The following is a 27217-nucleotide window of genomic DNA, read 5'->3' as shown; positions in this document are numbered from 1 at the left end:
CATATCAGGAAAAAAAAAAAAACCAGTTGCTGTTAAGTAGACTCTGACTCATGGAGACCCCATGTGTGTCACAGTAGAACTGTGTTCCATAGGTTTTTCAATGGCTGACTTTTCAGAAGCACATAACCAGGTCTTTCTCTCGAGGTGCCTCTGGATGGACTTGAACCTCCAACCTTTCAGTTAGCAGCCGAGGGCACTGACCATTCGCATCATCCAGGAACTCTGAACATATCCAAGTATTGTTCAAACTAAGAGCCTCATTGTATAATTTTTATATCTTTAAGAAACTGTAAGGCCCCAAATCATACAACTAGGTTTGGAGTCGAGAGAAATCAGACCTTTGGCATGAAATCAGGACAAATGACTTTATTCCCAGAAGAAATTGTTTTTGGCTTTTTCTATTTACCTGCCACACTGCTATTCCTTTGACGGGCCAGCTTGACCTCTGGGCACTCCCTTCGTACATGTCCTGCATCTCCACATATAAAACATCTGAGGTCTCTGGGATCTCTATAGTCTCGAGTGTCGTGGAGGTCTCGGGGGTCAAGAAGATCTCGGGAGTCTTTATCGTCTTCATTCCCTTCCTTCTCTTCTTCACTGTCTTTCTTCTTTAGTCTAAACAGTAAACTGCTGATACCAATAATGTGGGGCTAGGGACTTGTAAGCTGAATGAGTCATAGACCAAACTACGCTGTACAAGAGTTCTACAATCACAAAGGGACTAACATGCCTATTGTTTCATGCATCATGTTTTTGAAGATAAAGGAACTCACATTTATAGCACACCTACTCATATAGCAGCAACTGGGCATTCTAGTAATTGTAAAATATCAAATATAAAAATATTTAATATAGACTCTCAATCCTACAATTCTTAGAAGCTGGTATTTATTAACTCGTTTTTACAGAGTTAAGAAGCTGAGGACCAGAGAAGTATCTTGCATAAATTTATCTGTCAGTAAAATAGCAGTGACAAAAACTAGAAGTATTCTGTCTGAAACGTTACAAGCTCTTTATATTAGGCCAGACTTGATGATTAAAGAAGGGATTTTCTTGCCCTATTAAACATAATATGTAGAACTCAGGTGGAGGGGTGCAAGTATGTTTCATAGGTATCTTTTGAGGGAGTATGTAGGATGTATATTTCTCAAGGTACATAGTATACAGGTATACCTTACAGCATATACCTCAAGGAGTCATGTATTGTATTTTAATCAATGGCCTGCATGACTCTGAGGTCCTCAGCAAGAAACCCATGTCTTGGTCATCTGTTTTTCCTTGGTTCCTAGCACAGTTCCCGGCACACAGTAGGTGTCAATAAATGTTTCTTCAATAAACAAAACAGAACAAAACAAAAAAACCCTGAGTGAATGAATAAATGAACAAATGAATGGTATGAGATACCACTATACAACAAATAAGTTTCACCCCATTACAAAATTCTACTCAAATGTATATTTACCTACAGTCTAATTTGAAACCCTTAAAACTTTCTCACATAAGCATTTCTGAACATAGTTATAAGCTATAAATTGGCCTAACACTTATTTCTCCTGTAATTTTGATATATAATCATTTGCCAACCTTCTCCTCTTAGGGCAGTCTTTCATGTAGTGGCCTATTTTTCCACATACACGGCAACATCGATCATTGGGAGCCAGTTCTCCATCTGTTAATACTCTGGAATCAAAGAAGTACTCCTAGAAAGAAAATGCAATTTTACTAGGAAAAAAAAAAACTCTCTAAAACTTATGGAACCAAATGGAAAGGAAACAAAGCTGCAAAAGTAGTTAAAAAAAAAAAAAAAAAGAAGAAGAAGAAAAGAAATATCAACAAATATTTCACTGTAAGTAAAACAAGTTATGAAAACAAAATTCAGAATCATTATTAACATCATCATTTCTAACAGTGCTAACCACTTCACCTCCACATTCACTTTGTCATTCAATCCCTGTAGCATCTCAATAAAGTAGACACTATTTTCATTCTAATTTTACAGATAAGGAAACTGTGGCTGAGAGTTCAAGTCAATTGCCCATATGTAAAAAAGTTGCTAAGAAGCAGATAAAAAGATTTAGATCTAAGTCTGACTACAAAGCTCATGCTTTCTCCTCCAACAGGCAATTTCTGCAAGGAATTATTTTCTTTAGAAAAAAGTTTTTCCTCATCACTCCTATGGTTTATTTAAAATATGATTTGATTTCCATATAACTTTTACGAACATATAACATCTATCATATAAAGTGAGATGTACCTAAAGAGAAGGTAGGGAACTAATAAGCACAAATAATTTTCTCAAGTCTTAAAAGAACTAAGCTCATTTTTGCTTTACCCTAGCTCCTTGCTTATCCTTCTAAAAGTTAGCTCGGTTTTGCACTGTCACAAAGACTACTTGATCCTAACTGTACCCATACTTCCAGAAAGCAAGAGAACATGTCTACTTAGCTCACTACAAATCCATCTAAAGTCAGGGAGAAAAGTATAAGAGACACATCCTCTAAGATGGCAATAATCAAAAAGACAGACAATAACAAGTGTTGGTGAGGACGTGAAGAAAATGGAATCCACATACATTGCTGATGGGAATGTAAAATGATGCATCCACTTTGGAAAATAGTTTGGCAGGCCCTTGAAAAGTTAAACTAAATTTATCAAAACGACCCAGCAATTACACTACTAGGTATATGCTCAAGAAAAATGAAAACATATTCACACAAAAATGTGTACACAAATGTTCATAGCAGCATTATTCAGAATAGCCAAAATGTGGAAACAATTCAAATGCCCAACAACTGATGAACAGATAAATGTGATATATCCATACAGTGAAATATTACTCAGTTGTAAAAAGAAAGGAAGTTTTGATGCATGCTACAACATGGATGAACTCTGACAACATCTGGGAAGTGAAAGAAGACAAACAGAAAAGGCCACATGTTGTATAATTCCATTCATATCAAATATCCACAATAAGCAAATTTCTAGGGACAGTAAGTAGTTGGTTAAAGCTGAGAAAGGGAATGGGGATTGATATCTAATGGGTACAGGGATTTCTCTTACAGTGGATGAAAATGTGCTAAAATCAGATTATGATGATGGTTGTACAATCCAATGTACTAAAAAACACTGAATTGTACACTTTAAATGGGTGAATTATATCTCAATAAAGCTGTTTTTCAAAAAAACCAGCAAGATACAATTCTTCACATTTATGCTGATGAAACTAATATAGCTAATTAATATCTTCATCATCACATTTTCTGCCAGGATAAAATAAAGCCATTTCTCAATTCACCTAGCTGCTTAAGGCAGGAATCTAGACATCATCCTGAACTTATTCTCCTTCACCCATCACCTCCAATCACCAAGTTCTAATCCATTCTACTCCCAAATATCTCTTGAACTTCTTTACTCTATCCCACCACTCCAGTCAAGATGGCCTAGACATGGAGTTGACAAAATTTCTCTGTGAAGGCCAGATAGTAAGTATTTTAAGTGTTGGAGTAAAACTGAAGATATTATGTAAGTATTTATAAAAGAAAACACAAGTTTCAACAAAAAATGTTATCAGAGAAATTAAAAATATGCTAATAATAACAATGAGTTCAATTTTTTTATAAGTTTACTAAAAAGAGGAACAGAATTCTTTTTCAGGAAGACAACATTTCACTTAATTGAAGATTCAAAGTTAGTGTTCCCTATTGTTAAAATTGACTGCAAATGTTCACATGTTAATGCTTATCTGTAATAAAATGTTATGTATTTAATCTTTAAAAATGTCCTCCACAGATGAAGAGGTTGAAGATTTAAGGCAGAAAGAATATTAAGAAGGGGTCTAGAGTGCCTATATCGGGTTTAGTCTTTGATAAAAGGAGAGCTATCTGCAAATTCAGGAGACTTACAGATCTGGTAGCACAAAGCTGAAGGAATGTTGATCTAATAGCATCTATTGTCTCAGAGGGAAAATCATCTAGTAAGAGTGAGAAATGCAGAGGTGAAAGGTGGGACAAAGTGCAGGGGATACTGAGTTTTGAGTAAAATAAAGTCTGAAAAAGCTCATATAATGGGAGATAGAGGTAACTAAAGAAATGTAGTAAGAGTGTAAGAATTATTACGAGTCCAGTTGAAGCTGGTAAATATTAATTTATAGTTGTACTATATAGTTAAAACTGTCTAGCTTTATGACTTCTTTTCATCAGAGCTTAGCTGCTCAAATACAGGCAGATGGTGGGTGGATGGCTAAATTCCTGTATGGTTTCACACATAAAGTACAAAAGAAGGATAGAGGGGCAAAAGAATTTAAAGTGTATGTCCGAGAGTAGACCAGGGAATCTAAGTTAATTGGGAGAAAATGGGTCACTGTATTAAAGGACGTGCTGATGTAGAAGAATAGATGAAGTGGGGGTTGAGCAAGAAAGGTGAAAGAACAGAACATACACTTATCTTTATCCTCCATTAGATTCTAAGGGAATGAAATATATCTATCTTATATACTGTTATAATCCCAGGGGCTAGCTGAGAAATAGGTACAACATAGGATTTCAATAAATATTTGTTGAAAGAATAAACTTTACTACGGAAAATATAAACATCAAAGACTATGTACAAGGATATTTTCTACAATACCAGTTTTAACAATGATATAAGGAAAACAACTTAAATATTCATCAAACAAGGACAGTTAAATAAACCAATATAGCCAATACTACAGTTGATCCTTATTAGTCATGGATTCCATATCTATACATTTGCCTACTCACTAAAATTTATTTGTAACCCCAAAATCAATACTTCTCGCACTTTTGGGCTCATTCACAGACTTGCGCAAAGCAACGAAAAATTTTAATCACCAGCACATCCACTCCCAGCTGAGGTCTAACAAGACAACCCTCTATCTTCTTGTTTAAGCTCTCATACTGTAAACAAGTGTCCTTTTCGCAGTCTATTTAGTGCCACATTTTTTGCATTTCTGTGCTTTTTGTATGTATGTGATTTCACTGTTCAAAACGACCCCCAAGTGTATTGCTGAAATGTTGTCTAGTGTTCTTAAGGACAAGAAGGCTGTGATGTGCCTCTTAGAGAAAATATGTATGTTAGATAAGCTTCGTTCATCCACGAGTGACAGTGCTGCTGGCCATGAGTTCAATGTTAATGTATTAACAATATATACTAAATAAGGTGTCTTTAAACAGAAACACAAAGTAAGACTGTGTGTTAATCAGCTGATGAAAATGTTGTGACCAGAGGCTTACAGGAATCTAATCCTTTATTTCCCCTAGAAGCAACGGTTCAGTTTTTGCTAATTCAACGTCCACAGCAACTTTATAGACCATAACTCCACAAATAATGAGAATCATCTGTGATATATATTGACTATAAATACATAGACTTTTAAAAGATAATGAAGTAGATCAAGATATGGTTAGCAGACTCACAGGCCCCTTTTGATAGGTCCCAAACTGAAGTTTGGCTTTTATACCAAATGATATTCAAGTCCAAAGACTTTGATATCTATATACAACTGAGGACTATTTATTAATAAAATACTGAGTTATAAAGAGTTACATTTTATATTCATAAACTAAAATTAGCACATTTCTAGCTTACTGAGGACTCTAATTTAGTACTCTAAGAAGCCTAAGTGCATGCAACATTGCTAGGTTCCTACCAGACATATACACAAACACACACAAATAGTTGGGATCTGCACAATTTTCAGATAAAATACTTTAACAATGCATTGTCAGATTTGTTTTGATTTGGTTGTGGTTTTCTTTTATTGCTATTTTAATTAATATGTTAGTAAAATTATTACTGAGGTTTTTGTTGTTGTTAGCCATTTTGTTCTTGTGTGATTCTTATCGTTGTTTCAATTTTTACTGTTTTTTTTTTTTTTTTTTTTTTAATTTCTCTCCACTATAATTATTATCACCACCTGAAAGTCTGGACAATCAAAAAATGTCTGAGTGCTCTAAGAAAAAAAAGCTCCAGGCTCCTCTCTACTTTTCTAATCCCTTTTCTCCTTCCACTCCCATGAAAGAAGAGACCCTGTCTCAGTCATCTAGCACTGCTATATAACAGAAATACCACAAGTGGATGGCTTTAACAAACAGAAATATATTTTCTCACAGTTTAGGAGGCCAGAAGTCTGAATTCAGGGCACTGGTTCTCGGGGAAGGCTTTCTCTCTGCTGGATCCGAGAGAAAGTCTTTATTCCTTGGCTCCTCAGTGACGTTCGTGACGTCTATCCACTCCCATCTCTGTTGCTTGTTTAATCTCTTTTTATATCTCAAAAGAGATTGATTCAAGAACATCCTACACTAATCCTGTCTTACTAATACATTAATATAACAAAGACAACACATACCCAAATGGCTATTCCCCAACAGCCACAGGCAAAGAGGTTAGGATTTATAACACATATTTTTGGGGGACACAATTCAATCTGTAACAGACCCCAAAAACCATAGGGTCATGGTTTCTTTTGAGATTTCTTCTCCTGAACCCTCTTTCTCTGTGAAACTGAGACCTCTTCCCATTTGGAAAGAAGAACCCTCTCCACCCATCAGAAAGCAAGAAAAAACAGAGTGTGATCAAGGAGAGTGGGGAACACTATCTCATCCAGTCCAGGCAAAAGAAATCCTCTCAGTTCCATGTCATCTAGTCCAGTTTACCAGGGCTACAGCAAAATTACAGCAGAAGCTCCAGCAAATAATAAAGTATTTCTTTGGCACTGCCCTCTTGGTGAATATTTTCATCAAGATTTCTAAAGATGGAAGAGGAGTGGTAGGCTACACCTCAAATTCACAATTCGAGGTTCCTGAATCTTGGTTATCTACCCTCATTCACTCAACAAATGCTTATTTGGTACATCCTATGTGCAAGCTAGGACCTCTGATGGCACAATGGTTAAGCGCTTGGCTACTAACCAAAAGGTCGACAGTTCAAACCCCACCAGCCACGCCACAGGAGAAAAGACCTGGCAATCTGCTCCAGTAAACATTACAGCCTAGGAAACACTATGGGGCATTTCTACTCTGTCCTACAGGGTCTCTATGAGTCAGAATTGACTCGATGGCGTACAAAAACAAAACAACAAATGTGCAAGCCATGCCCCTGGGTGGCTCAAACAGTTTACACTCAACTGCTAACCTAGCAGCACCATGGTAAAAGGCCTGGAGGTCTGCTTCTGTCAAGATTACAGCCAAGAAAACCTATGGAGCTCAGTTCTACTCCGTAACACACAGGGTTGCCATGAGGTGGAACCGATTCAACGGCAACGAGTGTGGTTTATGTGCCAGATACTATGATTATCACTGGAGGTATAATGGTGAACCTTACAGACAAGGACCCTGTCCTCATGGAACTTATAGTCTGGTGTGGGTAAAAAAATTTAACAAGTATATTAGATGACAGATATAAAGACAGACATATCATAAAACACATTTTATACATACATAAAACACATACACATTTTATTTATATATATATATATATATACACACACACACACACATATATATACATATACACATAGAGGTTTGTGTGTGTATATATAAAACATCAGTCATTATGGACTACAGTAAGTTCAATAAGAAAAAATACAGGGAGCTTTATCTTTTCCATATTCCTATCATCAACTTGGAAACAGGATTAGGTTTCTTGTTCTAAGAAGAAAAGTCCTGTTAAAAAAGAAAAGATTAAGAATTCAAATTATGTAAACTTACAGCTTCTCTGCCAATGAGGGGATAAAAGGGGGTACCAAAAAGTTTCCTTCCGTTGATGAATGCCTTCATGATGAAATTGGTCACTATTGAAGAAAGAATAAAACAATAAAGATGTAGACATTAATGTGTCAGAGATTTAAATTTAAGCAACAAATCCCTCTACTTTTTAAAACTTACTTTTTCTAGAAACTCCAGCACCAAGGTTATGATTCAAGTCAAAAGGGTCTAGAAAAGAAATATTTGAATTTTTTTATTAAGAATTAAGTTCACTGGTTGCTGAGTTGGAATCGACTCGACGGCAATGGGTTTTAATGGTAACAAAATATACTTAATAGTCATGTTGTTGTGGATGTTAGGTGCTGCTGAGTCAAGTCTTAACTGGAGTCTAATACTACATATACTCAGACCAGGGGCCGATTAACCAGTAAGCAAGGTACACACAGTATGCATGGGCTTAATTGTGTTACTTACTAACCTGTAGTGCGCAATTTCACATGGGTCATACTTTGCTTATTGGATAGTCCATCCTTGACTCAGACCATCCAAGTCGGCAAATTATTCTCTTAAAGTTATAAATTAAGGGATGGAAATTGATAAAAAATTAAATGGAAGAATCTTCCAAATCCTAATGTGTTTCAGTTTTCCTCCCAACTTCCTTGGCCAAATGACACTCTTGCTTTTCATCTTATTTCTGAATTACTATCAGCTAAACGATTACCTTCAATTGCAATGCATTTGGATGTCCACTGCTTCTCAAAAGTTGTCAACAGCTTTTTCTGCCGAATGCTAATTACATATTCCTTGAAATCAAACTCTTCAGTATAGAAGCGAAGCAGTCCTAGCCAAAGCTCTCCTAATGTTTCTGTGTTCTTTCCAAGTGAAGGTAAACGCTTTTTCTAAACATAAGTGAGAGAAGATGAAATGGAAAAAAATGTCTACAGCTATCCAAAATGTGAACAGCAAATGTAAGTAAAATTATTAAATTATGCAAATCAATGAGAGTTCTATGACATAAAGAGTGTATTACCAGTTCTTCTGTTTTATCAAAGAAAAAGGCATTCCATCCATCAACCATTCTCTGTGGAATCTGTTTTCCATCAAAGATCTGCCAAAAAAAGTTAATTTTATTATTAGATTTCAAGTCAGCCAATCCAAAGGACTAAATAATCTTGTGTCATTTTAGAATCTACCTGTAATAGACACACTGAAATGTTTCTATCAAAAAGAACATGCCATGGGGTGTAATAAGTTGATGCCAAGTATTATATGAATAAAAAGTGTATCTGAAAGACTAAAACTGGCAAAGGATATCTGAAGAGTATTAGATTTTCCAAATGACACATTTAATACTAGCAATCTGGCCTATCAAAACATACTCAGTCTAAGATTAATGAGGCAAAACAAGGAAAAGAAAATGAAAACAGCAGTTTCATCAAAGAATAACAAGTACAGAAATATACAATAAATAATACCTAATGATTCTGTACCCAAATGAAATCAATAGTATTATTTTATTATTTTTGGAACAGAGGTCTAGTGCCTTTAGTTATCCATATCAGATGAGGCTGAGAAGCACCTAGACACTGATTTTTTTTTTAATGGACAATCAGGTAACTTTCCCTGACTTCTTAATAAAGATTGCAAGATCTTCATTATTAATTATAAATAGTAATTCACTATCCTAAAGAAGGAGTGACAGGAAAAAGTAATGCTATTTTAAAAGAAGAAATCTATTTCATACGGTGGTAGTATAAGCACAGTTGACTTCTGCAAAAAATTTGGAGAACTTTTACTCTAACGGGGGAGATGCAATGAAGTGGAAAGTGCAAAAGGCTCAGAGTCAGCAGACATCATTTCTATCTAGTCTTGGTCCTGCCAAACAGTAACTATGGACAAGACAATTAACTCCTTAAGTTCCCAATTTTCCCAATGAAAACAAGAGAAGATTAAAAAGATCTGTGGTTTCAATTTTTATTTTCTTTTAAGCTGTTGAACCCCTTCCTAATATGCAACCTTCCTTGGAAGGTCAATATGTAAAACAGATAAAATCAGAAGTATTCTGATAGAAGCCTGAGTGGAGAAAACATACCCACCTATGCCTTATCCAGCCTACACACACTAATGGGGTCCTTTTAAGGGCTCCAAGAACCCCTAATTCTTACCAGAATACAGTTTAAAACAACAGGATAAAGCAGACCCTATGGTCTCTTCTATTCTAGATAGGACAGTGATTTATAAAATTAACCATGTCTGGCCCTTCAATCTCACTTTCAGGTTTAAGTTCCTTACAGATAGAGACTAGCTTATCTCTGGAACCCAAAAGCCTACCATCCCTAAGTCTGCCACACAGTGAATGCTTAATATATGTTTACTGAATGAATGGATTTACTCTGTAAGCATGATTTCATGACTCAAGTTTCCAGGGACTTAAGCTAACGACAAGTTTTTTCTTTTTTCTTTTTCACACATAGCTTAAACAAATACTGTTACCAAGAATCATCTAGTACAAGTTCTGACATTTCATAAAACAAAAAAGGAAGAGTCTGAAAATTACAGATATTAATATCTGAAACAAGACATGGGATCTTGCCCTCAAGAAAGTAGTGAAGGTTTTAAAAGAGGTCGAAGTATAATATTTTACCCTTGTAGATTAGGATGCTATTACAGATATTACATGCTTTGTACAGTTTTATTTATCTATCAGACACTGAAATAATACAAGCTACTTAAGACTTTGATTCTTTTAAAAAGAATTCTTACTTCTGAGCAACAACCATGATTCAAACCCAACCATGTTGGCTGATAACACAGTAGAGTAGACCTGTGAGGCTCTGGAGAGTGACTAAACTCTCATTTTGCTGGTTCTTATGAACTCTGATGTTTCATGGTGTTTAATTCTCCACTTTGTTTTACTGTTTCAGCCCTTAGAAGCACTAGTGCTATTGTCTTGTTCCGTTACACGTACCATGTACACACAGAAACGCTTTCTTTCCCTTTTCCTCTCTCTCTTCCCACCCTCTCCCCTTCTCTTTATCTCACTCCCATCAACCATCCTTCACTCAGCACTCAACCCTCCCTCTAAAACTTCACCAAACAAATCTAGCATATTTGTGCAAGGGAAACCCTGTACATCTCCTTATTTACTTTCTTATTTCGATATATTTTAACATCTACTGCTATATTTAAATTGTAATTTTAAGTGACATAAACTCAGAAAATATAGAAGTTCATAATATTAAGTGTGAACAACACTCCCAAATCCTCCTTAAGTATTAAATTTTAAATGAAAATTTGCTTTAATTTATGATGATTTGCTAGAATACAGCAAAATCTCTCTGCTTCGGAAAGCTCCTTTTGAACTAAAGAACTTTATATTGTTGATGATCAAAAAAGCCACTCTTAGTTAAGTCTTTAATACCCACCCACTAAAATCTAAATTCAATTACAAAAGGAGCCAGAGATCATCAGCTTCATTAAACATATCCTTACCCTCAAAAGTTGATCGATGCCAATGACCAATACTTAAATGATGCCAGAGCAATGAACAATGGGGTCCCATATGACAAGCAAAAAAGGCCAGAAGCAAAAATCCACATATCATCAGTCCATATGTATCACAAAGCCCCCCACAATCAGAGCTCATTATGATGGAAAACATTCCATGGACTGTCATTTCATCAATCACTGTCTGTTAAGCAGATAATGGGAGAGTTCTTGAAAGTTGACTATGCAATCCTACCTAAATTTTTCCAATAATAATGTTAATAATGCTGCTAATAACAACAACACAATAATAACAGTAAAAGTAATTGTAAAAGTAACCACCATTTATGAATGCCTACTTTGGTATCTACTACATGCAATGGCATTTGTTGTCTGTTTCTTATATAAACGCTGAAAAATCAATACTACTATTATTACATTTTGACTGTTGATGAAATTCAGACTTGTGGAGGTTAGGCAGCTTGCTGAAGGTAGCACTGTCACAATTAAGAAGACCAGTTTTCCTTGGCTCCAAATATAATGCCCTGCTCTTTCCATATACCATGCTGTCTCAATGGCTCTTGAACCATGGGTGATAAAATGAGAGAACATAAGACAAACGAGCATGAAAACAAAATTTGTGTGTTCATTTTTGTTGACCATAGTATTGTATCAAAAGTGATAAATGGCTGCTGTGATATTACTAAGGCAATCACGCATAAGATCCCCCAATTTAAAGCCTAATCAATTAGATTAATACAGAGAGTGATCCATTCTGGGTAGACCTAATTTAATTCATGTTAAATTTTAGATATCTTATAGTGAACAACCTTTTTAAAAACACATCACCCAACATGAATTCAGCAACTTAAAACTTTCTGCTAGGAAAGGATATTTTAAATTTTTATTTCCCTTCCACCATTTGTTTAAAAGAGGGAAGGAAATGCTGGTAAAACTACACGGTATTCATTAGAACCTTTTAAAACTTATTAAGGCCATCTACAACCATCGCAGGGCTTACTATTTTCTGGTTTCCTTCTTCGTCATAACTATGGAAGTTTATGTGAAATCAGAATATGTGATTTTTACAAACAATTACCTCAAAATTGTTGCATCAAAATAACCACCCTTCTAAGAAATTAGAACTGGATCCTCCTTAATGCTTGCAAATCCACTTTGTACCAAGAATCAGAAGGAACAGATGGATGATTAACAACTCCTCTGTGCCTATTTAGCTACAAAATGGGACTCTGTTTCTTTAACTATACATTATCATGCTTGATGCAATTAACAAGACTTTACAGAGACCATGAAAAATTTCCTTGGATTTGCTCTCAATCAAAATTCAAAAGGTTAAATGTATGTTGTTGTTGTTAGGTGCTGTCAAGTTGATTTTTGACTCATAGCATCCCCACGTGACAGAGTAGAGCTGCTCCATAGGGTTTTATGGGCAGTCATCTTTATGAGAATGCCCTGGTGGCACCGTGGTTAAGCGCTCGGCTGCTAACCAAAAGGTCAGAAGTTTGAACCTACCAGCCACTCTGCAGGAGTCTGCTTCCATAAAGATTGACAGCCTTGGAAACCCTATGGGGCAGTTGTACTCTGTCCTGTACAGCCACAATGAGTCAAGACTGACACGATGGCAGCCGATTTTTTAATCTTTACGAGAGCAGATTGCCTGGTCTTTCTCCCACAGAGCCACTGAGTGGGCTCAAACCACCAACCTTTCGGTTAGCAGCTGAGCGCTTAACCACTGCACCATCGGGACTCCTTGAACAAAGTACACACAGGAATAAATCGAACTTCATTGCCAGGACAGTGATCATACTCTCGAGACAAGAAGCTTATGTATTTGCATCTGAGAAACTGAAATATATATGAGTTCAGAAATATATGTGAGTTAATGGCTGGCCACAAAAATTGTATAATTACCTGCAGCATAATAGGACTGAAATACAAAAAGTTCCCAAAAGATATTCAGTGGTTCTCTTCATCTAATATTCTCTGATAATCTATATTCTCCCATATAATAAAAATTTTTGAAAGATTCATCATACTTGATTATATGATTAATGGAAGAAAAAACTTAGGACATTCATGATGGGAAAATCCTTCATATAATAAAGTGAGCAAGATATACTGTGCTAAATCTATTGTTTGCACAAGAAATTCCTTTATAGTTTTCTTAAAAACCTACCTCTTGTAGAACTGGGATAACAGGTGGTTTTCTCTGCTGTAGGAAGTACAGCACCATGAGGATATATGCATATGAAGATAAACTTCCCCTGGAAGCATCTCCAATGTCACATCGCTAAAGAAACATAAAATAATGACTGAAAATACAACTTGAGGTTCTCATTAAACACAGAAGTACTGACTAATCTGAGATATATTTTTTAAAGCCATTGAACTGGCAAATATCCAAAAGTTCAATAATAAACTATTATAGATGGTATGCAGACACAGCACTGTCATACATTACATTTGAGAGTATACCATATTTTTATGCAAATAACATGCTCCTTCTGTGTTTGTTTGCCGGCTGTGCTCTCTCCCCATGAGGTATTTTTGTAACTGGGCTATGCTAATTTTTTTTACAGCAACATATAGAAGAGGATTGGCATGGTGGCACTTGTGAGGGTGCCTCACAGGGGGCGAGGGAGCACTGGCGGCAAACAAATGCAGAAGGCACACTTTATTTGCATAAAAATATGGTAAACTGGTACCAACTCTATAAAGAATAGTTTGGTAATATCAAAATGAGAAAAGCACATGGCCTTTAATCTAATTGTGTTCTAAGAATTTATACTACAAATACACCAGAAAAGGTGTGAAATGACTAAATAATAAGCTTTTCACTGCAGCATTTTTGTAACAGCGAAAACCCAGACACAAGGTTCATCTGTAATGCAATGGTTTAAAAAATTGTGGAATATACACATAATGGAATAATCTCCTGCCATTAAAAAAAGAACAAGGAAGCTCTTTGTATATTTAATAGATCTATTGCTAAGTGAAAAAAGCAAAGTGAAGAACAATGTTTATACTGGGTTTACACTTGTATTAAAAATGGGGGAGAGGATTTATATATTTGCATATTCTGGTATAATGTATTTCTAGGAAGATAGAGAGGAACTTTTAACATTGGCTAGGAGATGGGTGTACATGGTAGATTTTTCACCATAAACCCTTTTAGATCTTGTAAATTCTAAACCATATGAATATGTTGGCTATTCAAAAAAATTTTTAATTAAAAGCAAAAGACAAACAAAATCCTAGAAGAATCCTCAGAAACTTTTCCCCTTAACTAAAGATTCAGCTGTTATCTGCATATAGAGAGAGAGGAATAATTTTCTTATACGAACCACTTGGTTTTACTAACTCCATGTACAAAATCACCATGTTAAGTTATTTTGTGAAATGAATCTAGAAAGTAGTTATCTCAAGTCTGATTTGCAGTATGTGCTTTTTTTTTCCCCTTAAGATGCCCTTTATCCACAAAGAGATGTATAAGAATATCTGAACAAATATGCCTCCCTGTTGGAAGAGGGAGCTTTATGAAATGAAAATCTGACTGTGGTGCAATGAATTGCTTTTCTGTGGCCTTTCTCACCATGGTCTTCTAACTCCCACCCAGGACTGGGCAGGACTGTGCAGATAGGATAAATGTGGCCCACCAAAGGGATTGGTCAGTTTTGTCATCCCGCTGGACTTGAAATGAGCCATGCCAGAGGTGGGAAAGAGAGGATCCACTACCACCAACGAAGGACAGCCAGAAGAGGAGAGCACATTCTTTGGAACCGGGATCCCTGCACTGAGAAGCTCCCGGACCCAGGAGACAGAGAGCTGGAACACTGAAGACGGCAAAAAGTGATGGCAGAGAAATGTCAGCAGGAGGGATAGGACGGGGAGATGGGACAGTGGGCTTCCCTTACCACACAGCAAGAAAGCTGAGTGCCTTTGGGCCAAACCTTAATGGTGGAGTAGGGTGCCTCTGGGCACTTACTGGCAGAGCTAAAAGAGCTTTGTAACACTTGCCTGAGCAGAGCAGAGGCCCAGGGCCAGGGAAAAGCCTGCCTGTGAGCATGGCTGGGAAGAGGCTGTCCTGATGGAAAAACTGTATCCTGAGTGTTCCTAAGCCTAAACTGTACAACCTGTTACTTCTCTAATAAACCCCATAATCGTGAGTGTTTTGAGTTTTGTGTCGCCATTGCAATGAATTATCGAACCCAACAGAGAAGCAGAGACATAGGAGGAACGGCTGGTGTCAGAATTGGTAAAGATAGGGGAGAGAGGAGGCATGTCTGACCTCTGCCTCACAGGAATCAGCCTTGCGCTGTTGATCTTGATTCTCCTCCCTCCTCTGAAGTTAGAGTAGGTCAGACTCCACCCCCACGCCATTTTTACACTGACCAAGTAACTTCCCTGTTAAAACTCTTCCACTAACACATTCATTAAACAAATATTTACTGAGCAGCTACCATAAATCAGGCACTGCCCTGAACTAGTGATACAGAGGTCACTGCCTTCATGAAGTTTACACATTTAGCAAAATAAAAAGAAAATGTGTATGATAAGTGCTATAACATGAGAAGCGTAAGTCTTATTGATATGGTTTTGGCTTTATTTCCTTGGCCAGAAATATTTACCACTAAACCCAAATACCACATTTTCTAACCCAGAGATTCTCAACTAGGATGGTAGGTCAAACTCCATGTCTGAGGTTCAAAATCATTACTGAATTAAGAAATTTCACTACTGAGAAATTTAGTACTGTGTTGCACATGTGAATAGAGCACACACAGGAAAAAACTAAAAACTACCCTATTCTAATTGGTATAAATCCAACCCATCTAATATTGAGTACCTTTTTTTTAAAAGCTCAGGTAAACAAACTAAGACATTTTTCACAAATCTGACAACAGTATGTTTCATTTTAACTATCCATGGATATATTATAACGAAGCAAATCATAAACTTTTTTGTAAATACCTTAGCAAACACTTTCATAGTATATCCCAAGTACTGCACTCTAGGATCAATAGCTGCATAAGTAGCTAGCATTCTTGTGTTATGCTGAGCCTATAAAATAATCACATATTTGAAAGCATTTCAAATTTTAATTTACAAATCATATAGAAAGATACAATACATAACAGAATATACATAAATGTAAAACTTAAAATACCTGTAAACAAGTCAAACAAAAACTAATCTTCAATTTGAAGAAAATATCAAGATGGTTGAAATTTTTTTCTTAGTTCCAATCACATTTGAAAGTTTTAAATATAAAGTATAGTCAGTCATCTGTAAACATTTTTTAAAATCACAAGCATAACCATACCTGACCTGTTCATAAGGGGAAACTTACCAATGTATTATACAAACTGATGTCTCCTTCTAACCCACTTCGTCTGTGTTCAAATTTTACTATAGGCACTTTGGCAGTAGTTATAGGCAAAATGTTTCTTAAACCTGATTTAAAAAAAAACTTCAGTAAGTTAAATAATTTTTATAATGCTAAAATATATTTTCTTTCGTTTTAAACTATAATTAAAAATTCATACCTGGATGTCTCTTAAGAATTTTTGCCAAATTTTCAATTATTTCCTTACAATTTAATTTCTAAAAAACAAAAGAAATAAATAATAAATTAAAAATCATTTGTCCAACTCAATCTGGCCTTGTGCAAATTGTACCTTAGGCATTTAATACTAGCATTTATAATTTCCAGCCATAAAGCTCTACTACCTTGCCACTTAAAGTATGTAGTCCAGAGACCCACAGTATCAGCATCATCTGGAAACCTGACAGAACTACAGAATCTCAGGTCCCACCCCAGTCTACTGAATCATAATCTGCCTTTAACAAGATCCCCAGGAAATTTATATGCACATTAAGGTTTGAGAAGCACACAGAGAGAAGAATAATTTTCACTGTGTGAATAAACAAGTAGAAATGGGTTTGGTGAAGGCAAAACATTACCGTGCTTAAGAACAAAGGCTCTAAATTTAGACAAACCTGAATTCAAATCTTGAACTAAGCATTAACTAGCTGTGTGACTCTAAAGAAATCTTAATCCCTCTGAGCTTCACATTACTTTTCTATAAAATCACAATAATTATAAACTCTTGTCCTATACAGTTGTTAGGAGGACTACATGAGACAAATAATGTAAAGCATTCAGCAGCATGCCTGGCACAAAATTTATTATCATCATATTGATGAGGAAAAGAAAGATAATCCTATTATTACCAGCACTTAACTCTAAAGAAATTCTTACCTCTGCAAATGTGTTACTTTTTAAAAACCACCACAGAAACAGCAGAGTTGGTATGGTAATGATAATCATAATGCAAGGAACAGGGAGAATAATGGCATTATAAATTAGCTGGATTAAGGTGAAGGATATATATTTCAAATCCCCACAGTTATTATTAAAATCACTTTTGTGTATCCCCAACATACTCTTACTAGCTACAAGAAAGCAACAACCATTGCAGCGTAAGCTGGGGATTTCAAGGCATACAATTTATAGTAAATTTTAGATTTCATTTATGAATAATATAAAAGAAAATAATGTATTCTTTTTCATTGTTTAAATGCCCAACGTGAATGGCACAGATTATAATATACAAGTCTTTAGTGATTAAAAGTTTGATTATTAAATTTTACAAGGAAGATATATAAAACTATAACCTCCTCCCTGGGTAAAAATCATTTCCTATTCTCTCAATTCTTCCACTTCAAAATGGAGAAAGGACAACCTCTTTCCAGTAGGTGGCACTAAGTAGAAGTTAGTTAAGGAAAACAAAGAAAATATTTGCAATTTTTCAGTTTCTTTATAGAACAAGAAAATGTTGATAAAAACCGGAAACAATTTCTTAGAGCCAGAAATAAGACTCTACCAGATGTCACTGCCATCTTTACTCCATGTCTAACAATTTAAAAACCACTCTTTTAAAGAACTATTTCAGAAACGCACAGGTACACTAATCTGCTGAATTCTTTTATAATGCAACAGAGGCTATACTGACACCACTACAGATGCCAGAAGCTTGGCCTCACCCCAATCTTACAAGCAGTCCCTAATTTTGAAACATAGATACCAATAGCTATGCTGGGAAAGGACTGAGCAATTACAAAGGCCCCCTCCTTTTCTACTTGCTACTAGGAAGGTCTAGGACACTGCTTTCCTATCCAATCAGTCTCTTTCTCTACTGGAGCTTGGACAATCTCACTCACACTGTAGAGACCTGGTACACAAAGGAGGAATGCATATGTTCCCATTCTCACTGCTGAGACTGCACTGGGGGAAGGTCTGCTCCTGGCATCTCACAGTGGAACTCAGAAAATTTTCAATTTCAGAAAGTAGTGGTTAGGTTCTACAGTACTATTAGTACTATATTCCAGCTACATATGGGTTAAATAAATTATAGAAAGGCAGTGAGCTATAATGGAAAAAACATGGGCTCTGGAGTCAGACAGACCTGGGTACGAATCCCGGCTCCAACACTTACTAGCTGTGTGAACTTGGGCAAGTCAGTTTATCTCTCAAAGCCTCAGTTTCCTCATCTGTAAAATGGGGGAAATAATACCTACCTCGAAGGTGGTTGTAAGAATGAAGTGAGATAATGTATGTAGAAGTGTATACTGGGGACTCAATAAATGTTAGCTCCCCTCCCTGCCCAAAATGAGCTTCTAAAAGCTCTTAGAAATCTATATAACATTATAATTACCTTTTAGAATAGAACCTATTTATAAATTAATGGCCCCCTGCATTTTCTATCTACAGTTGTACAAAAATATCATCTAATGGAAGAGATATCGAAAGACATAGCACAAGAGATCAGCGTTCACTACAGAACTGAAGCATCAACATTTCATTAGTTCTAATGAAAATTTCCAACTCTGGTACAGCAACTTTTTTTCCAAAATTCATTACAAAGCATTTGTAACTCAGTGACAATGCATAAAAATGGCTTTTACATTACAAAATCACTGAAACAGTAAACTTACTTACTTTAACACTTCAATGTCTTCTAAACTGACAATGCGAATGCTTTTACGTTTCAAACACTGCTATTGCTAGTATGCTGATACAAAGAATGACACCATGTATTTTATCAGTATTACATAAGAAATTGAAAACAGATTCATCATTGGAATAAAATAAACATCCACATCCCTCTCCAAATACTCTTACCTCAGCATTTTCGTGACCTTCCAGGGTCATACAAATATCCAGGTCACTATCACGAAATCCAAATCCATTCTTAGAAGAGCCAAATAAGCACAATCTTGCCTTTTCTAAGCAAAGGAAAATAAAAACAAAAGTCTTACAATTGGTAGAAAAGAGAAGTCTTCTATTATTTACTAATGCCCGAACACAAGGTGATTCTTGTCCATTTCTTTCGTTTAAATTACCTACCACTGGCGATAAACTGAGAAATTCCAAAATATTCATCTCAAACTTAGATCTGTTGCCTAAATTCTTATACCCATGTTATCTAACTGCCTTTTCCACTTTTCCACATGCATCATAAATTCAACCATGCCAAAAACTATACTCATCAACTTCACCTCAAACCTACCAGGAGTCCCTGGGTGGCGCAAATAGTTAAGTGCCCAACTACTGACTGAAAAGTTGGCAGCTGATATCCACCCAGAGGTGCCTTGGAAGGCCTGGCAATGTGCTTCCAAAATGTCACAGCCACAAAAACCCTATAGAGTGCAGTTCTACTCTACACACCTTGGGTTGCCATGAGTTGGAATCAACTCAAGGGCAACTGTTTTTGTTTTTTTGTTTCTAATTCTCAGTAGACAGTACCATGATCTACTCAGTTGCTCAAGTCAGAAATATGGGTGCTGTACTTAACTCCTCTCTTCTCTCAACCTTCACATCTAAACAGTCACCAAGTCCTTTAGCCTTTCCAACTTACCTATCTCTTAAATCAATCTAAGGAGCCCTGGTGGTGCAATAATCAAGTGCTTGGCTGTTAATCAAAAGGGCAGTGGTTCCAACCCCCCAGTCACTCCACAAGAGAAAAATGTGGCAGTCTGCTTCTATAAAGATTACAGCCTTAGAAACCCTATGGGGCAGTTCTACTCTGTCCTATAGGGTTGCTAAGAGTCAGAAACAACTCGATGGCAATGCAATTTTTTTTTTTTTAACTTGATCTGCTTTTTCTCAGTATCACTACGAATAGTTAAGATCCGTATCTGGGGATTTATCTCTTGGAAGTAAACTAGTTCTTTCAGGGCACAATTCAAGTAATTATACAAACATCACCTTTAGTACACATGATTAATTCTTCTCCCAAAAGACACTGATCAGGAGCCCCGGCAGTGCAATGGTTAAGTTCTCAGCTACTAAGCGAAAGGCCGGCAGTTCGAACTCACCCAGTGGCTCCGCAGAAGAAGACATGGCGATCTGCTCCCATAAAAGTTACAGCCTTGGAAACCCTACGGGGCAGTTCCACCCTGCCCTATAGGGTCCCTATGAGTCAGAACCGACTTGACAGCACACAACAACAAGAAGCTCAATAAAAAAATTTTTTAAACAGTAAGTGATCTATCCACCTGAATAAATTATGATAAAGAGTTATCCCTTCATAAAACTATTATTTAAATTTATGCACCAACTACTAACACCAAAAATAAAGAAACTGAAGATTTTTACCAACTTCTACAGTCTGAAATTGATCAAACATGTAATCAAGATGCACAGATAATTACTGGTGATTGGAATGCAAAAGTTGGAAACGAAGAAGGATCAGTAGTTGGAAAATATGGCCTTGGTGACAGAAACAACGCCGGAGATTGCATGACAGAATTTTGCAAGACCAATGACTTCTTCATTGCAAATATCTTTTTTTTCAACAACATAAATGGCGACTATACATGTGGACTTCATCAGATGGAATACACTGGAATCAAATCGACTACATCTGTGGAAAGAGATGATGGAGAAGCTCAATATCATCAGTCAGAATGAGGCCAGGGGCCAACTGCAGAACAGACCATCAATTGCTCATACGCAAGTTCAAGTTGAAGCTGAAGCAAATTAAAATAAGTCCACAACAGCCAAAGTATTACTTGACTATATCCCACCTAAGTTTAAAGACCATCTCAAGAATAGATGTGACACACTGAATACTAATGACCAAAGACCAGACAAGTTGTGGATGACATCAAAGACATTATACACGAAGAAAGTAAAAGGTCATTAGAAAGACAGGAAGGAAAGAAAAGACCAAAACAGATGTCAGAAGAGACTCTGAAACTTGTTCTTGAATGTAGAGTAGCTAAAGTGAACAGAAGAAATGATGAAGTAAAAGAGCTGAACAGAAGATTTCAAAGGGGGCTCAAGAAGACAAAGTAAACTATTATAATGAAATGTGCAAAGTCCTGGAGTTAGAAAACCAAAAGGGAAAAACACACTCAGCATTTCTAAAGCTGAAAGAACTGAAGAAAAAATTCAAGCCTCAAGTTGGAATACTGAAGGATTCTATGTGCAAAATATTGAACAACACAGGAAGCATCAACAGAAGATGGAAGGAATAACCGGAGTGACTGTACCAAAAAGAACTGGTTGACATGCATTCATTTCAGGAGGTAGCATATAATCAAGATTGGTACTGAAGGAAGAAGTTCAAGCTGCACTGAAGGCACTGGCGAAAAAAGGCTTCAGGAACTGACAGAATAGAAATTGAGATGTTTCAACAAATGGATACAACGCTGGGAGTGCTCACTCGTCTATGCCAAGAAATTTGGAAGACAGCTACCCGGCCAACTGACTAGAAGAGATCCATATTTGTGCCCATTCCAAAGAAAGGTGATTGAAGAGAATGCAATAATAATCTAACAGTATCATTAATCTCACACACAAGTGAAATTTTGCTGGACATAATTCAAAACCAGCTGCAGCAGTACATCGACAGGGAACTGTGAGAAATTCAAGCCAGAGTCAGAAGAGGACACTGAAGGAAGGATATCACTGCTTGTGTTAGATGGATTTAGACTGAAAGCAGAGAATACCAGAAAGATGTTTACCTGTGTTTTATTGACTATGCAAAAGCATTCAACTGTGTGGATCATAACAAATTATGGATAACACTGTGAAGAATGGGAATTCCAGAACACTTAATTGTGCTCATGAGGAACCTGTTCACAGACCAAGAGGCAGCTGTTCAAAAAGAACAAGGGGATACTGCGTGGTTTAAAATCAGGAAAGGTGTGTGTCAGGGTTGTATCCTTTCACCATACTTATTCAGTCTGTATGCTTAGCAAATAATCCAAGAAGCTGGATTATATGAAAAAAACATGGCATCAAGATAGGAGGAAGACTCATTAACAACCTACATTATGCAGATGACACAACCTTGCTTGCTGAACGTCAAGAGGACTTGAAGCACTAACTAATGAAGATCAAAGACTACAGCCTTCAGGATGGATTACACCTCAACATACAGAAAACAAAAATCTTCACAACTGGACCAATAAGCAACATCATGATAAACGAACGGAGAAAAGACTGACGTTATCAAGGATTTCATTTTACCTGGAAGTAATCAATCAATGCCCAAGGAAGCAGCTGTCAAGAAATCAAAGGATATATTGCATTGGGCAAATGTGCTGCAAAAGACCTCTTTAAAGTGTTAAAATGCAAAGATGTCACTTTGAGGACTAAGGTGCACCTGACCAAGCCATGGTATTTTCAATCAACTCATATGCATGCAAAAGCAGGTCAATGAATAAGGAAGACTGAAGAAGAACTGATACCTTTAAATTATGGCATTGGTGAAGAATACTGAATATACGATCGACTGCCAGAAGAACCAACAAGTCTGTCTTGGAAGTACAGCCAGAATGCTTCTTAGAAGCAAGGATGGCAAGGCTTTATCTTTCGTACTCTGGACATATTATTAGGAGGGACTAGTCCCTAGAGAGGGACATTATGCTTCGTGAAGTAGAGGGTCATAGAAAAAAAGGAAGACCCTCAAGGAGACAGACTGACATAGTGGCTGCAACAATGAGCTCAAACTTAGCAACGATTCTGAGGATGATGCAGGATCAGGCAGTGTTCGTTCTGTTGTACACAGGGTCACTATGAGTCAGAACCGACTGGACAGCCCCTAACAACCAATCCCTTCATACTCAGTGTCATTCAGTAATAGCTTCAAACAAGCTGTGCCTAAAAGAATTGGACTACACACTTAGATAACAAATTCTGTATTTTCAAAATTTAGTCCTCCTATCCAATTCTGATGTCTACTTACAATTTCCATGAAAAGTGAGAAGCATAAAAGAAGCTATGTTCACCAGTAAATAAAAATGATCTTGAGTCTAATAAAACAAGGAATTAGATTTGCTCAATCCTTTATATACTAACAAATTAAATTTTTAATAAATAGAAATTTTAGCACATAACACATCATCTTTTAAAAGCAGAAATTCATTATGGTTATAAATCAACTGTTCAACCTTTTCTAAAATATCTGGTCACAGAACTCTTAATTCTTCACCGCCATTCCCCAAACCTACTTCTCCTTCTACTATCTTTGCTATCTCAGTTAATAGTACCATCCACCTACGGAGGTTGAACACCTTGAAATCATCCTTACTCCTTTCTTTCTCCCACATCTCACATGCAATGTATCAGCAAATCGTGTTGGTTCTACCTTCAAAATACATCCCAAATTTGACTATTTCTCATGTACTCCTCCAAAACTACTCTAGTCCAAATTACTATTATATCTCACCTGGCTTACACAACAGCATCCTAACACAGTTTATTCTCTCAAATCACATCACTTCTCTGCCAAAAAAAACCTACAAAAGCCTCTTGTTAGACACAAAGAATAAAATCCAAAGCCCTGATACCATTATCCATAAAGCCCTAATGATTCAATCCAAACCTCTCTGACTTCATCTTTCTACTACTCTTCCTCCCTCACTCCACCCCAGCCATGCTGAACTCTTGGCTGCTCTTCAAACACGGTAAGGATAATCCAGTCTTGAGGTCCTTATCACCGATATTCTTTCACAGTAGACTGTTCTTCTATTGAATACTCACATAACTTGTTCCATCATGTCATTCAGGGCTCTGCTCAAATTTGACCTTATCAGAGAGACCTGCCCTACACCCCATCACTTCTGTCATCTTATCTCTTATACTTTTCTTCATAGCACTTATTATTTCCTGACATTACATTATATGCTTATGTTAGTTGACTGTTTGTCTCTCCCTTTGGAATGTAAACTTCATGAGAACGGGTTTCACCTCTCTTATTAGCACCGTATCCCCAGCACCTAGAATAGTATCTAACATATAACATTTAATAAACATATTTTAAATGAATGAAACTCAAGACCAAGGGACTGTAATAACCACAGCAATCAATTTTTAACCTATGACATACCATCATATTCTTTTTGAATAAACTTTTCCAAACCAATTAAAATTTGTTCCCTGTTGTGCTGTTCAGAGAAAGGTGGTGATAACTCATCTAAGGGAAAAAAGGAAAAAAACAGTAAGAGGAACAGAATCTGAAAACATCTTCGACTTTTTACCCTAGAAATTTTACTTACAGTTTCTTCATTATTTGTTGACTTCTCTGATTTTAAAACTATGAATGTTACTGGGGAAGGGATGGGGGACAACACAAAATAATTTGTAAATGGCAATGTACATTTCATATGATCATTTTCCCTAGGAATATCAACAACATATATTTACTTCGAGTGTTTTATTCAGACATTCCACTCTCCCCCATAGCCTTGACAGTTTATTCCTCCCGTTAAGACTCTACTTGTATTTTTACATTAGGTACCTGGCCCATTCAAACCTTATACTTCCCTCAAATGCCTGGTCAAGATTCACATTCTACCTATAACCTGCTTTCCCTAACCATGGCCTTCAATGAGTCTTCCTTAACTGAATTTCCTTAGTCCTCTAAACTGCTCTTGCCACAGTCTAGCACCTGATTTTATACTTTTTCATTTTCCAGTTATTTCATTCATATTCAACTTATTTCTCCAAATAAGACCATACAGTCCTTAAGAACAGAAGTCGTTTCTTCTTCAGAGTTAATACTGTAATGGGAACAAAACAGTAGTTTACTAAGAATCTTCTGTAATGAATTAAATTAACATTTACCTTTAAAAAAAACAAATGTGGTATCAGTGTTTGCCAGGGCTCAGGTGGAAGAGGGAGGGCTGAATAAATGAGGCACAGACGATTTTTTTTAAGGCAATAAACCTATTCTGTATGCTACTATAATAGTGGCTACATGATACAATGCCATTGTCAAAACCCATAGTACATTGCAGCACAAAGAAAGAACCTTAATGTATGCAAATTTTTTAAAAATCATTTGCGAGTTTGGGGATCCTAGGATAGAATGCAGACTGTGACAAAAGAATTTAACTGTATTACAAATGTATGAAACAACTTCACTCAAGGAAGTGGAGGAAAGGATGCCATCCTTAGCAACTCTGGAAATGAATGGAGTAAGACTAAAGGCAAAGGGAACTGCATATAAGCGTGACACACTAGTTGATAAAGTTGTTTCCCATGGGGATAAAGGTTAACAATTCTGACACTACTATACATGTATGCTAGAATGAAACAATTAAGTAAATAGATGCAGATGGCGGGAGCCAGGTTTCTCACTGTTGGGGTAGGAGTTTACCTATCAACAAGGGGAAAAGCTAGAATGACCCATATGGTAATATGTTAAGAGTTGGAGACATCAGTATAAACTAGTGTTTAGCGTAATATAGATACTGATGGTCACATACAGAAATATTTATAGAAATGTGTATATAGAGGAGTTAGTATATATTTTCTTAGTCTGTCAGCTGAGAAGGACTAGAAGCAACTATACCCTAATAGCAATAAGTACACCCAGTACCCACACCTTGGTTTCTAATGCCATTCTCCAAGAAAAGGAACCAGGGCTCCTTGGAGAAATGGCTGATTCTAGGACTGGGGCAGAAAATAAACAAGATGAGCCTAGAGTATCTTATAGTGCCAGAAAGTAAGAAACTGCTAAAACAACAACACGTTGATGGGAGTATGTCAAAAAGACATCGGAGCAAACTAAAAGAGCTCCAAATGGCCAAAGCTGGAATAATTTGAGCAAAAAAATAAAGTAATATTGGATTATAACCCAAAGGATAAATAAAATATTCATAAAATAAAATATTCATAAGTCCATACTTATGAGATAAATAAGTGATTGAATAAACAAAAACGCATGTAGAAAATTACATCTCAATAAAGCTGCTAAAAAAAAACGTGCCATGACCTAGCCATTCCCTATCTAGGTATTTATCCAAGAGTAATGAAAGCATATGTCCGAGCCCAGACTTGTACACAAATTTGCATGGCAGATTTATTGGGAATAGCCAAAATATGTAAACAACCCAAATATGCATCAACAAATGAAAAGAATGAATTGTGATATATCAATATGATGGACTACTACTCAGCAATAAAAAAGAATGTACCACTGATAAACACAACAGCAGGGATGAACCCCAAAATAATGCTGAGTGAAAGAAGTGAGACAAAAAAAAGAGTACATTTTATGTGAGTCTATTTATATAAGACTCTAGAAAGTGCAACGTAGTCTATAATGAAAGAAAGAAGATCAGTGGTTTCCTAGCAGGAGGAGCAGGAGAAAAGGATTACAATGAGGCACTAAATATAACAGACGGTAGCAGAAATTTTATCTTACCTGGGACACACAACTTAATTCATAAATGTTTTCTGAGTGAAGGTGTATCCCAGGTATTCCATTAAGTGTATGCTGAACAAAGATATTCAAGACTTTCCCCAAAATACCATTATAGCCTATATCCCTCTATTGCTCTTTTTATAACTGTGATGGTTAAGATTGTGTGTCAGCTTGGCTGGGCCACGATTCTCCGTGTTTTAATGTAATCACTCCCATGATTGAATATACTGTGAGTAGCCAATCAGACGAAAGGGAGTCTCC

General features: G+C 36.4%; 1 protein-coding gene across 9 annotated transcripts in view; it reads right to left on the bottom strand.

The window, feature by feature from the left end:
* Positions 1 to 27217, bottom strand: part of TUT4 (terminal uridylyl transferase 4) — a 149553-nt gene that overhangs the window by 15221 nt on the left and 107115 nt on the right. For 5 of the 9 annotated variants that reach the window (XM_023727063.1, XM_004371728.2, XM_023727064.1 and 2 more), the window contains 12 exons: positions 24635 to 24721; positions 19417 to 19520; positions 16778 to 16835; positions 16582 to 16685; positions 16203 to 16292; positions 13408 to 13521; positions 8755 to 8832; positions 8446 to 8623; positions 7905 to 7952; positions 7728 to 7810; positions 1585 to 1700; positions 407 to 630 (listed from right to left, as the gene is read on the bottom strand). In XM_023727063.1, the coding sequence (XP_023582831.1) occupies positions 407 to 630; positions 1585 to 1700; positions 7728 to 7810; positions 7905 to 7952; positions 8446 to 8623; positions 8755 to 8832; positions 13408 to 13521; positions 16203 to 16292; positions 16582 to 16685; positions 16778 to 16835; positions 19417 to 19520; positions 24635 to 24721 (1284 nt within the window). Of the gene's footprint in view, positions 1 to 406; positions 1328 to 1584; positions 1701 to 7727; positions 7811 to 7904; positions 7953 to 8445; positions 8624 to 8754; positions 8833 to 13407; positions 13522 to 16202; positions 16293 to 16581; positions 16686 to 16777; positions 16836 to 19416; positions 19521 to 24634; positions 24722 to 27217 lie in introns of those variants that run through there. The other 4 variants (XM_023727066.1, XM_023727065.1, XM_023727067.1 and 1 more) reach the window with 3 other exon arrangements.

Source organism: Trichechus manatus, unplaced genomic scaffold (assembly GCF_000243295.1).
Source record: "Trichechus manatus latirostris isolate Lorelei unplaced genomic scaffold, TriManLat1.0 scaffold00015, whole genome shotgun sequence".
In the NCBI taxonomy this organism is placed as follows: Eukaryota; Metazoa; Chordata; class Mammalia; order Sirenia; family Trichechidae; genus Trichechus; species Trichechus manatus.
Note: the sequence above shows the minus strand (reverse complement) of the source record. Positions and strands in the feature narration are given on the sequence as shown.